The sequence below is a fragment of the Syngnathoides biaculeatus genome, chromosome 17 (genome assembly GCF_019802595.1).
Source record: "Syngnathoides biaculeatus isolate LvHL_M chromosome 17, ASM1980259v1, whole genome shotgun sequence".
Classification (NCBI taxonomy): Eukaryota; Metazoa; Chordata; class Actinopteri; order Syngnathiformes; family Syngnathidae; genus Syngnathoides; species Syngnathoides biaculeatus.
Genome location: NC_084656.1, coordinates 6,999,386 through 7,014,980, shown reverse-complemented (window position 1 = coordinate 7,014,980; position 15,595 = coordinate 6,999,386). Strand labels below are relative to the sequence as shown.

At 41.7% G+C, this 15,595-nt stretch overlaps 2 protein-coding genes across 4 annotated transcripts in view; one reads left to right on the top strand and one right to left on the bottom strand.

The window, feature by feature from the left end:
• Positions 1-5,997, top strand: part of pum3 (pumilio RNA-binding family member 3) — a 45,568-nt gene extending 39,571 nt beyond the window's left edge. For all 3 annotated transcript variants that reach the window (XM_061800424.1, XM_061800423.1, XM_061800425.1), the window contains 4 exons: positions 1,371-1,593; positions 1,834-1,921; positions 2,739-2,829; positions 5,224-5,997. In XM_061800424.1, coding sequence (XP_061656408.1) covers positions 1,371-1,593; positions 1,834-1,921; positions 2,739-2,829; positions 5,224-5,347 — 526 coding nt within the window. In that variant the 3' untranslated portion in view covers positions 5,348-5,997. The remainder of the gene's footprint in view (positions 1-1,370; positions 1,594-1,833; positions 1,922-2,738; positions 2,830-5,223) is intronic.
• A 134-nt stretch (positions 5,998-6,131) lies between these two features.
• Positions 6,132-14,854, bottom strand: kcnv2a (potassium channel, subfamily V, member 2a). The gene is made up of 9 exons (XM_061800426.1): positions 14,717-14,854; positions 14,119-14,241; positions 12,386-12,564; positions 12,113-12,284; positions 9,604-9,804; positions 8,727-8,981; positions 7,637-7,753; positions 7,440-7,565; positions 6,132-7,253 (listed from the first exon to the last, which is right to left on the bottom strand). Exons 1-9 carry the CDS (start codon positions 14,852-14,854, stop codon positions 6,975-6,977), a joined length of 1,590 nt encoding a protein of 529 aa, XP_061656410.1. The 3' UTR covers positions 6,132-6,974.
• Between the last annotated feature and the right edge of the window lie 741 nt (positions 14,855-15,595).

The window sequence follows — 15,595 nt, the reverse complement described above, 5'->3', positions numbered from 1 at the left end:
GCCACTGTTTGGTTTTCCTGCTGTGTGCTCCAGGTCATTGTCATGTTGAAAAACCCAGCCACGACCCATCTTCAATACTCTGACTGGGGGGAAAGAGGTTGTTCCCCAAAATCTCACAATACATGGGCGCGGTCATCCTCTCCTTAATACAGTGCAGTCATCCTGTCCCATGTGCAGAAAAATACCCCCAAAGCATGATGCTACCACCACCATGCTTCACAGTAGGCATGGTGTTCTTGGGATTGAACTCATCATTTGTCTTCCTCTAAACATGGTTCGTGGAATTATGACCACAAAGTTCCATTTTGGTCTCATCTGACCACAAAACCTTCTCCCATGACTCCTTTGTATCATCCAAATGGTCATTGGCAAACTTGTGACAGGCCTTTCTGGTTTAAGCAGGAGAACCTTGCGTGCCATGCATGATTTCAAACCACGATGTCTTAGTGTATTACCAACAGTCACCTTGGAAACAGTGGTCCCAACTCTTTTCAGGTCATTGACCAAGTCCTGTCACGTAGTCCTGGGCTGATTCTTCACCTTTCAAAGGATCATTGAGACTCCACGAGGGGATTTCTTTCATGGGGCTCCACTCCGATTGAGATTGACCGTTATGTTTAGCTTCTTCCGTTTTGTAATGATTGCTCCAACAGTGGACCTTTTTTTCACCAAGGTGCTTGGCAATTTCTCTGTCGCTCTTTCCAGCCATGTGGAGTTGTACAATTTTGTCTCCGGTGTCTTTGGACAGCTGTTTGGTGTTGGCCATGTTACAAGTTTGAGTCTTACTGATTGTATGGGGTGGACAGGTGTCTTTATGCTGCTAATGACCTCACACAGGTGTATCTGATTCAGGAAAATACATGGAGCGGAGGTGGACTTTTAAAGGCGGACTAACAGGTCTTTGAGGGTCAGAATTCTAGCTGATAGACAGGTGTTCAAATACTTATTTGCAGCTGTATCACACAAATAAATCTTAAAAAAAAAATCATACTTTGTGATTTCTGGATTTTTCTTTTTAGATTGTCTCACAGTGGATACGCACCTACAATGAAAATTTCAGACCCCTCCATGATTTCTAAGTGGGAGAACTTGGAATATAGCAGGGTGTTTAAATACTTACTTTCTTCACTGTAAGTATAGTTTTCTAGTTAGTAACTGCCAACAAATGAAGACAACAAATGATTTAAAACAAAAGTAGAAATCTTGAATCATTACCAAATAATGGTAATAAAATGCAAATATTTGCTAGAGCTTGTAATGGAGAAATCAATCAAGGTTAATTGTTTCTGGGCACACGTGATGGAAAGGTTTGGAGTGATCAAGTAACCAACCAACACATACGCACCCTCCCTCTCTTCTTCTCCCACCAGTAAAAAGGACTCTGCCCTTCGAAAGAAGGAGCTGCTGGAGGTCGTCTCCCCACCACTTCTTGATTATCTCCGCGACAACGCCTCCGCCATGGTCATGGATAAGGCCACCAGCGTGACGGTGAGCGACATCCTGGCGTCGGCCTGCGGCGACCTGCAGCCTGCCATGGCAGCTGTAGCTCAGCTGGCCAATCAGGAGCTTGTTCCAGGAGGGGTCCAAGGACAGGTAAGTGTGAGGGAATGGCAATTGTTTTGCATTTTAAATCATTCCATGTGCTAAGCATACAAAGACATTTTGTGGGTGAATTGTAAGAGCTTATTTTTGGTCAGTCTTTATGGCATCTTGGAAATCTGTTATGTTAGTTATGAGTCAGTATCAGAATAGGAAGAGGGCTTATTCCTTTTTGCAAATTTTCTCTTCAATGCTGCTGGTGTAATTGTGAAATCAAATGCCCCTCTTTTCCAGCTCCACATGGCAGAACATCCCGCAGGACACTTGGTGCTCAAATGGCTCATCGAGCAGGACGTCACTCTGTTAGAGGCTGGCAAAGAAGGTAACTATCTTGAGCAATGTATTTCTTTATCATTTCCTTTTGATTTTTGAGGTTGCTGTTGTGTACAGTCCTGCATCACATAGGATTTGAAACGTAAATGTAGAACGCTCCCATCTGGCTGTGAGCAGCACATGAGTTGAGCAAATAGATTGGATGTTAATCAAGTGCTTGACTCAACACAATTGCCAGTGCTAAATTATTATTTTTGTGTCGATCCATTTTCTTTGCCGCTTATCCTCATGAGGGTCACAGAGAGTGCTGCAGCCCATCCCAGCTGTCAACAGGCTTGAGGCGGGGTACACACTGAACTGGTTGCCAGCCAATCGCAGGGAACATAGAGACAAACAGCCGCACTCACAATCACACCTAGGGGCAATTTAGAATGTCCAATTATTGTTGACCCACGCAGGCATGAGGAGAACATGCAAACTCTACACAGGCGGGTCCGGGATTGAACCCAGGACCTCAGAACTGTGAGGCCAAAGCTTTACCAGCTGAGCCACCATGCTGCCATTTTTGTATCCATCTAATACTTAAATAATTATGTACAGTCGTTGAGATATACTAATTGTCTGGAGAAAGTCATCAATTGTGTGAACGTAATGCGTAATACTGAACATCATCCATTTGTTGAACTCACACCATACAGATTCAAAATACCATTTACCTTTTCTAATTTGTTCGTTTGAATCCTACAAGGGTAAATTTGCTGAACACACTTTATTTGATACATTTGTTGAGCTTTCTACCAAACGACTGTTGATGCCGACATAATGCTGAGTGACTTCTTTTTATGACACCCTCCACCTCCCCCCAGACTGCTTTTCCAGGATCCTGGTGGACACTGTTGGGATGGAAAAACTGAGGAGCTGGGGCAAAGTCAACAGAGGTGCCATGGTGCTCTGCAGGTCAGTTTGTATTTATGTTCACGGTCCACCAAGTGTACTGTGGTGCTTCCTCTGCTTCTCTGTTTGCAAATCTGTCGGACCACAAAGCAAGCTTTGTTTCATTCTTCAAGGAGTCATGCATTATTCAGTTTGAAACAGTTCTAGTCGTGCGTTTTCTAGACCACTGACTAAACTTTACACCAATTTGATTGGCCTGATCGGATCGAATTGTCATTCATTGATTGGCTCTGAGAAAAACATTGTCGCCTTGCACACACACTGCAGCTGAATCCAAAAGCTAGTTTATTTTTATATAGCTTGTCCTTTGACATAGCAATGTAAATATCTGATGCCCAATAAAATACTTAAGCAGAATGGGAGAGACAAAACAGCTGGAGATGACACATAATGCGCAGATCAGAGAATAAGCTGTTTCATGATTGCACTATGTCGGACGACTCCATTAAAATCATATGTTCCGATACCACCACATCCGTTTTCTTACGATCATTGGCTTTATGTTGTCAACTCAAAAGCGACCAAATACACTCGTTACTGTGGGGATGACAGCATGGGTGGATCGCGCCGACTGTATTTTAAGAAGAAAATGGGAGGCGGGGGGAACGCATCGGTGGTCACTGGCGCTCAGAATAAGAGTGGACAATCGTGTACGGGTTGTTTGAGGCATTTTCACATACTTTTTATACGATAAAGCTCACAAGCCATCAACAAAAGTATATACAGGTCATTTAAATTGACTCATTGCTCCATCTTGTGAGTGGATCAGTGATTGGTTGTTGTTTTCAAACTCGCTGATTGATGGTCTGCCTCAAAAATCCTGATCGTGCAAAGCCAGCTGCTTACCCTCATTAGTGTCTGGGTGAGAGGCAGGGTCCGCCGTGGGTAGGTCGGTACCCAGTTACAGGGCATTTCAAACAGCCCCCGGATATCTTAAAAGCAGGTCTGTGACAGGCAATATAAATAAGATCAAGAATTGCAATTTCACTTTACACAATGTTTATGATTTGGCTGAAATTAACCTGACTTGAGCCTTTCTTCAAGTGGTTGTTAATGCTACTAAATGTTGCTGGACCAATGGCAGATGCCCATTTTAAAAGAATGACTGTTAAGAGGTAGGGATGGCTGCACTCAGAATCCCAAATCTTAAAACATCCCTGCAAAGAGTATTTTCCTTGATGGAATCAGCATCAAGCCAAATAGTTGATAACCGCGCAAACAGATGGGCATATACAAACATAGCGGGATCTGGGACCTGAGTGAAGGGGAAAGGGATTATGAACAGTTCAAATTTTTTTTTTAAATAAAAAGCCTCCCAGAACAGCTGAACTTATTTACTTTAAATTGCGTGCTGATTCACATTTTACACGAAGAATTATTTCTAAAAACAGCCACAGTCCCACTCATAAGTGGGTGTGCACACTTGTGCAGCTAGATTTTCACTTATTTGTACTTCGCTTGAAATTTTTTTTGGGGGGTGCTGTGCAGACTATACCGTAGGTCACTACAGTACCGTAATTACCTATTGAATATATATTATATATACAGTCCCTACATAGCGCACCTGGTTATAAGGCTCACAGAGTACATTTGTAAAGGAAATACCATTTGGTACATGCATACGCCCCAGCTGAGTAAAAGCCACAAGTGCCCACATTCAAATACGAGATATTTACAAAGACGGTACACAGAAAGTTTAACGCTGGCGTGGTGCAAATAGGGCCGGTTAAAATAAAACTTACCAGTAAATATCACTGTGACACGCCAGTAACACAAGAGCAACACGCTAGCTCAGCCGGTAAAAGTCACTTCCTCGGCACATATATTCCACTGGTATCATTCTTACTTTTTCCGCTTAAGTGCCCCCTGCGGCCATGAGAAAAAAAAGGCACAAATTAGCTGCATCACCACAGGAAAAAAAGTCACGGTTTGTAGGCTGGAAATTACGGTATGTTGGAACAGTTTTTGTTGCCTTTGTTGACAGCGGTAACTCTACTTATGAAAGTAGTTTCTTAACTTGAATGTTTCATAAGTTGAAACACATTTACATGCTCTATTGCGCCGCTTTCAAACCAAGATGCAGTACTGATGTTGCTGATGTGTGGTGGAATCCAGTGCCATTTTTTTCCCTTTCATATCTTGAATTTCCTTCATAACTAGAGACAAAACCTTTCCGGGGAGGCTTTTCGTAACCTCAATTTTTCATTATTAGAACTGTTCATAAGCAGAGGTATGAATGTATATCTAAAAAAAAAAAAAGTGGCACTTGGAACTTGGGTGTATAAACTTTTTATTTATGTAAAGAGGTGCTACCAGGTAGCAAATTCTTTTCAGAGCCGAACATATTTTTAAGCATTGCGTAGAGACACTTTAAAAGTTTACCTTTACTGTCCACAGCCTCCTGAACAGCTGTGACAAGTCCGTGGTGGCGGACGTGAAAGCAGCTCTGCAGGACTTTGAGCTCGACAGCGCCAACAGCAGCAAGGGAGCCGAAATCCTGCTTGAAAATTTGAGAAATTAGTCGTCACACACAGCTGGCGGTATACAGAGCATCACCTTGGGTCAAGAAGTAGATGCAAACAGGGACTGAGTCACATCAGCAACCGATGAGGGCCTTATCTCAACTGCTCGTTGCGATATGTTTAACACCAAAAAATGTTCAAAGTGAAGGGCACCAAACCTTGGGCTAATGTATGAGTATTTTTAAACGTATCTGTGCTCCAACTTTAAGATCTTCTACTCTGGGCTAAGGAAAATAAGGTTTGGAGTTTGTAACGTAATCGGGTTCAAGAAATGGACAAATTAGCTAGTTTTGCGCACATACCCTGTAACAACATTTCCACAGTACAAAAGTGAGTGCTGAGGTCGTGCCTAGAAAAGCATCCAGCTAAAATACAAATGCAGATCAAACCACCTCAAAATTGTATCATCATAGGTTTCTCCTCATCCAGATTAAGAGAATCAGTTGCTGTAACTGTTAAGCAGTTGAATATGGCTCAACATTTCAGTGCAAGGTCGGGCACATGTAACTGAGTTTTGTAAAGATTGTCATTTTTTTACACTTGTAAAGTTTTAACCAGTTTTGTCAATACATTTGTCATTTTAACAAATTGATTTCTCCAGTCAACATGATGGCATAAAATACTAAAATAAAAAACATTTAAAATTAGATTATTTGGGGATCAATGCTCACATTACAAGGAAGGGTCTGAGTTTGAATACATTGCATGTTTATTTCAGTTGATCAGTGTGTTCCATTTTAACTAATTACAATGTCACATTTGCCCACACCTGGCCTGTGGCCAATCAATATGTTCAGTACAAAAAAGCTGGTAATGTTCATTTTACCTTCACAATTGTTTCTGCCAGTTTGTGCTATTTTCATGACAATGGCAGAGGTGGTTTTTGTCTCATCTACTCTGAGATTAACAACTGAAAACATGACACAGCCCCCCCCCCCCCCCCTACTTAAGAGTCACTGGTGATTTAACAGCTAGCCTAGAACCGTGTGAAAGGCTTGATGACTCAAATGTTAATTCTATGCTGCAAAGTCTTCGTCTGGTCCATTGGCAACAGTGACGCATAACACTTGCCTCCATTACACACTAGCTCGCTTTTCACAGCATATCTGTCGTACGTACCCTTTGCACACACGTGAACGCACATTAGACAGGTCTCACTCACAATGTTGTTGCCGTGCAAGACCTGACGCTTTATAAAAAAAAAAAAGTGAAGTCAGCACTGGTCCAATACAGAAGCTTGCACCTCCTCCTTGTGCAAGGTTGCATGAGCAGTCGTGACAATGACTGACAAAGTCATTTGCAAAGTTATACATGATTCCCGATCTCCAGATTTACGCCCCTGTACTAGCACACCCTTTGTACTCAAGACTATTCAGCAGACTTACTAGGAACATTTTTCCCCATTACTAGTGCCACCTTTTGCATACTACTTTACAAAACTAAATATAAAAAATGGCTTTACTTCCAATCCTTCAGATCAAATAAATGCTGGATTTGATATTCTTGACATTGAATAAATGATCCCTTTATGCATGGATAGCCATTACATTTAATCAAGTCTGCTAAGTGTGGCCGCGAGAGACTCGATCAGCTTTCATGGGGTTTGCTTCCTCCCCCACTGCTGATTTATTGCAGCCTGGAAGCTTTCGACTGAACGGCGTCCTGATAACTTTCCGTGAACTTCTTGGCCGCCCTTCGGGCAAAGCGCACATCACCGCGAGCCTTGGTGACGGTGGCGCACTCTTGCGCCTTGAGCTTTCCGTAATAGTCCGAGAACTTGTTGTAGAGGACGGAGATGGGCATGCCGTTGAGGATGATGCCGAAGGCGATGCAGGCGAAGGCAAAGATGCGGCCCAGGTTGGTCTCTGGGAACATGTCGCCGTAGCCCACTGTGGAAATGCTTACCTGTGTGATCGGAGACACGATATGTCAGTACAGTCTTATACAATCCCGCCATTTTTAACAACAAATACCGGCCATTTAATTTAAAGGCCATAATTTCTGTTACATAACTGACATAGTGAGCAGGATTTCTGCGTGATAGAGGCTAGTAACGTAAGAGAAATGCAGAATGTCAAAGTACTGACTCACAGCAGCCCACCACCACGCGAGTGGCATGCAAGTGAAGTTTGTGTTGGGAACATCGTGTTCGACAGTGTACACCATGGCCGAGAACATAAAGATCCCCATGCTGATGAAAAGCAGCAAACAGCCCACCTAAACGCACAGAAATGATGTCACTACAAGTGGTCCGACTGAGGGGCACTCAAGTACACAGAGCATGTGACCTGCTGGTAGCACTGTCTTAGAGTGAAGCCGAAGGCTCTGAGGCCCGTCGAGTGGCGGGCCAGCTTCAGGATCCGAAAGATCCGCATCAATCGCATGATCTTTAGAACTTGGCCCAACTACAGAGACAACACACACACGCACGAGATAGCAAGCACGTACTCTAGTGTATGTTCTGAGAAATAATGACTGACAACAGTACTTACTAACACTTTTTTTTTTTTTGGGGGGGGGTGAGACAAGTGACAACCCAGGAACTGCTGAATAAATAAATATATGCATTCATACAAACGTACATAGTTTTTTTGTCTACCTCTTGTTCTGAAATAATGGAATGCATTATGACTGCAACAGTCCTAGGTACTGTATTTTCTCCGAGCAACAGTCCCTCCCCCCTCCTGTACCAAAATAACGCCACAAAATAATGCTGACACTGCTGTATTTCAAAGTTGGGATGGTGTTTTTAAGCTTGTAAGTGTCCCCTTATTCTTCCCAAGGGTAACAATGCTCATTACGGCCATACAGTCTAATTTGTGTTTCATTAGACCAAAGGACATGTTTAAAAAAAAAAAAAAAAAAGTCCCTTTATACATTTGCAAACTTTTAGAGCCGCCTTCTTCTTCTAACCTTCTTCCGAGGACAGCAACCTTTCAACCCATGTCGTTAGACTACACGTTTTACAGCTTCATAAGGTCTTGTGGATCATCTCCTTCCTGAGCAGTAGAAGGGCAGACATTCCCATTGTTTTCATGTTTGCGTATAATTAATGTATATTTGAGTACATGAACGTCGCACATTCTGGCATGTAGAAATTTCACCAAAGGATTAACAAGACTGGTGAAAGTACACAAACCTCTTCCTGCTTTCTTTTTTACATTCCAATGATGTTACATAATGAAGCAGTGTGTTGCAGGTGTGCCACAATTCATTCAGATGTCAATAAAGCAAAAGCTTCCAGAAGTCATGACATCATCTGGATTTTTCCAAATTGTCTATCGGGATTAGGATGCTTGCTGTATGTAAACTTCTGAATTTGAAGAATGTCATGAAAATTTAAGAATGAGCTGGAGACAGCTCACGTGCTGCTTTTACCTTCCCAACACGTGACATGGCCTCATTGTCTCCGGAATGCAGGGGTGTGTCTTCTTTGTCAAAACACTCCAGGACCATCTGGAGGTAGTGTGGCAAGATGGCGATCAGGTCAACAGAGTTGAGGACGCTGCGTCCAAAATGTCCGAGTTTGGGTGTTGAGAGAATCCGGAGAAGGTACTCCAGGGTGAAGAAGGCGATGCAGAAAGTCTCCACGTGTTCACCGTAGAACCTGCCACTGAGCTGCCCCGATGGCATCTGGAAAGCAAAAGTTCTTTTTTAATCACTGATTTTCGTACGGAGCCCCTAAAGGGACATTGGCGGAACCAAAAACAAAAAACGAACTGGTTTCTCATTGTAATGAGAAACTCTCATTGTAATGAGTAAGTTTCTCATTGTAATGAGTAACTAGTCCATTGCATGTGTGCATGTATAAAAGACCCATATTCCTTATTCAGAAAGCTACCACTAGCAGGTAAATAAGCTACGAACGATAGGTAGCCATTTTTGGACGCACTCATTGTAATGAGTAACTTAACTTACTCATAAGTTACTCATTACAATGACAAACCAGTTGAATATCCCTTTAGGGGTTCCATAGGCACCCTCAATCTACTGGAATACAGTATTTTCACTTTACAGCAAACTAACCACACTAATAAATGGGGTTCTTTAGTCGCTGTATTACAGTATATTTCACTGACAGTGGAACCCCCAATATTTAGCGTTTGACATTCACAAATTCACCTATTGCTTTTTTTTTTCCCCCCATTATTACTTTGGAGCAATGTGGTGGCCTCTTGGTGCCATGGAATGTTGTTGAGGTGATTCGAGGGATTTCATTTAGACAAAAGTAATGTTTGACCCCTCCCCTTCACACTTTATACTGCATCTCCTCCACGGTGTTCAGCGTCATGGCAACCAGTGAGATCAGCACAAACATGGACGATGCGACGGCCATCAGCTTGGCGGCAACAGATGAGAAGGGCTTTTCCATTACGTTCCAGATCTTCCAGCGGGTGCGTCCAAAGACCATATTTTGATACAAGGCCTCGTCCTCCTCCATGGCCACTAACTCCACCTGGGAAAGAAACCCTGTATTAGGTTATGAAATACAAGCAAGTTGTACTGCATTCCAGGAGAGTCATCTTGTCCTATTTACAATATCCATTATTCTATTGATTGAATTGATATTTGCTTTATAATGTTTCAATGATAACAGGCGCGAGCACTCCCACGACTTAGGTGAAGATATGCGGCCTGGAAACTGGTCACGTCGCCAAGTACCGCAACTGTCCCGCGTTTCAGCCTTGAGAGCCGCAAGGCCACATACGGCAGCTTTCTGGCTGTAATGGCAACAAAAAGCTTTGAGAAGGATCGTTTTGACTACATAAACCTTAGTATGCTTCACATAATCGTAAATCTGAACTTTAACATGAATGCTTGTACTCTGCAAATGCAAGGAGCAAACCCAGAATTTAAAAAAAGTTTACTAGATTTCAGCCAAAATTTTGAGTTTACTATCAATGAAACCGCCATTGATAAAAAAAAAAAAAAAAACAACAAAAACAATTTTTGAGTGTGAAAAACACGACCTTGCACCTCTGAGGTTGGGAGAACCAAATATCATGCAGAACACTATCAATGTGTGCAAAGCTAGTTTCTATCACGAGGAGGGAAGTCTCTGAAACAAACTACAAACACCGATCTGACTTAAATTGTTCAAGGCAAATAACTGCAATAAAAAACAAAATGCGCTGCTTTAAAATGAAATATTATATTGTTATTCTAATGTTGAGAGACTCTGATTTATTGTAAATACATTTATTATGCATTTGAATTATTGTAGGTAGATTTTTTACGTGTACAGCCAGACAAAGTACTATTCTTGTTTTTAAGATTCTTTGCATACAGGATGAGCAGCCTCCACGCAGGTGCACCAGGTGACTCCTAATCTTCCGAGAAGCGGCCAAGGACAACTTCATCAACGCACACACACGTCGTTATCAAAGAATGTGCTTTTGTCAACTTGCTTGCTCACCCCTCCTTTTAAGCTTGTGTTTTCGAAATAAAGAAAGTACACAGGAATCTGATTCAAAACATTGTTGAGACCGTTACTGGCCAGTCTCGCACATCCTCCTGATCAGAAAGACTAATTTCTTGTCCCTGTTTCTTGTGCACTTTGTCCAAAGCAATCATGTGATAAACCTAACACAGATGCTACATAAAACTGAAGTTTTTAATATTCTTATTGTTTTGTTAGTTTCATCTGTACTCAATACCTCCTAAATACTTCTAGTTAAACGGTCCCTGCATTTGATCTATTTTTGAATCTGGATTTATGGGAGAAAAAAAAAATGGCAAACAAACATTGCAGGCATGGCTCAGGTAGAAGGCACAGGCTAGAGCGTCCGCATCACAGCACTGAAGACCAGGGTTCAAGTCTGTGTGGAGTTTGCATGTTCTCTTGGATGGGTTTTCTCCGGGCACTCCGGGCTTCCTCCAACATCCCCAAAACATGCATTGATTGGACACTCTAAATTGCTCCTAGATTGTGATTAGCTGGGAGCCAATCAGTTCAGTTCCCCGCCTCCTGCTAATTAACAGCTGGGACGGGCTCCAGCACTCCTGTGACCCTTGTGAGGATCAGCGGCTCAAAAAATGGATAGATGTAGGAAACCCATTGTGAATGCGAAATGTCAAAACATTCTACAACTATATTCATTGGTTAAAATGGATATCACCATTTATAACCTAGTCTGCAAGGAAAGATACCTTGACTGCAAGCAAATTGATGTCAACTTTGTGATCAGACCACGTTAATACTCACTGGAATATTTATTTCCCATTTCTCAGAAATTTTCACTCAACAAAGCATGACCAACACCACAACCAACAACCTTTACCTAAAACTCAAGGTTTAACCATCGCATGGCAAACTGGCAGATTAAAGACTTTTGGGATGGGACCATATTGGTAAAAGCGTGCCAAGAAGAAGCCTTTTCCTTTCACACCATCTGTCAAGAAGCGTGCTGATTTAAGGTCAGAAAAAGTCAGCCAGCGCATACAGTTAATTAGGTAAGACAACTAACCACAACAGGGCAAGGAGATTCCAATAGATGACATTTTTGTGGGCAGTCTCATTTACAAGGTAAAGATTCATTAATATGATTAAGTCCCATTTGTATGCAAACAGCAGCAACAAAGAAAAAGAGTAGCAACAGGTACGAGAGCTTTTTTTTTTTTTTTTTTTTTTTAATTAGAGCATGTACTTATCTCTAACTACCGGAGCTTATCTGCAAGAACAGCAGATGGAGAGTCACAGCCACAAAAGTGATGACGGGGCAAAAATGTCACATCAACACCAGAAAGTGGCCCAGCTGACCCACCTCTGCCATCAGCTGCTTCTGGATTTTCAGCTGCTCGTTCAGCTCGTCCTGCCTCTCCTCAAAGGAGACGCGACAGCAACGTTGGCTGTTCTTGATTCTGACCCCCCAGTAGTTGATCTCCTCCAGGAAGTTCTGAGGGCAAAGCTCGTCTTTAATCCATAACACTCCAGTCCTTGGTGGAGAGGACAAGAGAAGATCCAGCATCATTGTTTTTGTGTGGCCCGTGGTTCACTTCAATTAGTGGGTTCCTTCATGGCACAAGTGTTTTTTTACCTGTAAAAGTTGAAGATGTTTTGGAAAATAGTGGGATCCCGGTCAAAGAAGAACTCGCTGCTGTGGACAATGTAGTCGTCGCAAAGTTCCAACTTCTTGTTGTGGTCTGTGTAAGTAGCGAGGCGGCCAATGCGTGTTTTGGGGTACCTGACAGCTACTCTGTAGGGCATGTGGTACACCTGTAAATTGGAACAACAACAACAAACTTTTTTTTTTTGGAAACACCCCTTTCAACAAATTCTCCAATTTTTCTTTTCATTTCAGCTTGTCCCATAATTGCACAACCTTAAAGGGCCATTGTCATGCCTATAAACATTCTACAACAGATATTGTAATGAAAAATACATATTATATATATATATTAATGCATACATATTATACATACATTCACTTCAAAATAAAAAATAAATATGAGCGGAGAGAGTGTCATCCATGCTCAAAGTTGCTGAAGTCTCACTCGACATCCAAGTGGTAGCCATATTGCCTGCAATGTCATCAGCAGACGTCACACAGACATTTGCCATTGAAAACACGTAGTGGCACTTGCTATGGGAGAGGAGAAACAGAGATTTTCGGATTCTTCCGATACCCCTTCTGACATGGAAGCTCTTTTCGAAGAAGAACATCTTACAATCAAGTGAAGTGAAAGGGGCAATATAACCTTATCATTTAGATGATATGCGGATCACTTCGAACTAACAACAGACTCTCTGACAGTATGTATGGCAGTATGCGAATGATGACAATGCCATAAAGCGGCCGGGCTCGCCAAAGCCGAGATCAGCAGACACTGCGCCGACGACCACGGACACATTTAGCATCCCTGACCTACGTGCACGGATCTTTTTGTTACGTTCTGAGAGAAGGATTACGTTGTCGGCCCGCAAACTATTTAATATCACTGCCATTTGCAATCCATTTTTAACAACGAACCGGGACTTTTAGAAAAGTATGAAGAGTAAAGCCATCCACCAGAGTGTTCGAGCAATGTCCAGCAATACAGCGAGCCGGCATTTTGGCTAACACAAAGGAACAAAGAGCTACCTTCCCGCAGGTAAAACCATTATAAACACGCAAGACCGCCTGAGTGGGCTCCTGCTGGCAACGTCACTTCCTGCTTCTTTTGCAAAACAACCCCCTTGAGAGGATTTTCATGGTGGGAGTTAAAAAAAGCCATATGTCAAAATCATGTGTGGTGAAAAAACGGATGGGTCAATTCCGACTGTTTTTTTCTTTTTATTAAACACATACTAAAAATCTTTTCCTGTCAGTGGCCCTTAAAGGTGTGTATGTAACGAATGGTGGGTCTTTTTTTTTTTGAGAAACTACCGCACCTACTGGTAATTTGATTGATGTAGCAATAAAATAAATAAAGTACTGAAAGCATGGATTAATCTGGTTATTCGCCTTGGACTGTCTGGAAACAACCCGGCAGACAGCTACTTGTTTCTGACCCAGTTTTATGTCCACTTTGTCCATATTTGGCTCAGGCCAGCCCTCTTTACTCTGATTGGTTACCTCCATGCAGAAGACCCACACACAGAGACACGTTTTCTTTTTTGACATACTACAATTTGAAACTAAACCTTTCCTGTTTTTGATCACTTCGGACGAACAAAATTATTTCTATTATGCTAAATGCCAAAATACTAGTAGTACTACGTATAGCGCTATGACAAAGCTTTGGTTTTTAATTGACGTAAACTGTTAAAACAGACTTTTTAGAAACTTACAGTTCCCCCAACGTTGATGTTGAGTTTGAAGTGCTTTGTAGGCGAAAGCAAAATGCGAGGGGGCAACGCATCCTCCTCCTCTTCATCCTCAGCATAAAGATCATAGACATCCTTGCCTAGATTCTACACAAATGTGAACAAGATGAATCAATGGCAGTAAAACCATTACACAGAGTTCTGTTACTTGCCGGTGTTCAAATCTGCCCTGATTAAAATATGGTATCTTCATTTTTGGGTTTCATTAAAATCAGCAAGGCTACTGTAAAAAAATTAATCAGATCAATATTGTAGCCTTGCAAAAATACACAGCAGCCACATTGTGATACATTAAGAATGCCTCTAAATGGACTTCTCCAAAGTAATGCGATTGATGCAGAGGAATGAGTACACTCTTTTATTTTTTTGCAATAGGGTAGAAATTGACATCTTACTGCTTCATTGAGCTTTGACTAATATTTTGGCTACCTCAGATACATGAGTCAAAATAACTTCTCAATATGATGTGAACAGGCAAAAAAAAAAATGTAGATCAGATAAGGATGAAACTTGATTTTTTTTCTTCCCAAATATGAAAAAAATAAATAAAATAATGTCTGACCTCCATAGAATTCCATGGCTTCATAAAGATCCTAGTCAGATCCACAAAGTTGTCCGGTTCGCTTAAAGCTGCAGTTTGGCTGGCGGGTTTGTAGCCAGGGAACAAACTCCTGCTGCGGGCTCTGAGGAGTCTCAGCATCCTTAGCTATCATACACGAAGGTGTGCACACACACACACACACCACACACACACACACACACACACACACACACACACACACATCTTGCAAATGAGCTATTTTGTTTAGAAAAACAAAAATCAATTGGAATAGTTACATAATCATTTGGACAGGAATGACATCACAACAGAGCTGATGACACAGTTGAGGTAAGAAGTTGATTTGGGTGCTTCGGGTGTTTTCCATGGTATTATCCTCTTATCCCTCTGAAGCCATCTGACAACTTGACCAATCTGCTTCAACTATGGGACTGAGATTCTTTGGATAGCACATTTCTTTTATTTTACTTTTAATGAAATCCAAGTCTACATTTTTTTTTTTTTTTTACTTGTACCAAAGGAAATTATTCAGTGGCTCTTCCACTCCATTAATTGACTTTCTAAATTGAAATTGATTCACACCCTCCTGTTTAGCCACAAACCAGAGATCTAGTGTAGTCTGGTCACGCAGGTTAGATGCCTGACTCCACAGGTAACGTTCAGTACAAAGAGTCAACCACTTAAGTGGCTTGTAAAAGTTCAAGTCATCAATTTTACAGAATGGAGGAATGGCATACAACCAAAATCTGCTATATGGTTCAAACAAATGAAAATAGCCAATGGTTTGAAATATATTTTTAAAAATGTTTCTAGCTAAGGGTCTTTCACAATTCCACAAAAAAAAAAAAAAGAAAAAAAAACCTTTAAAAACAAGGTAGCTCC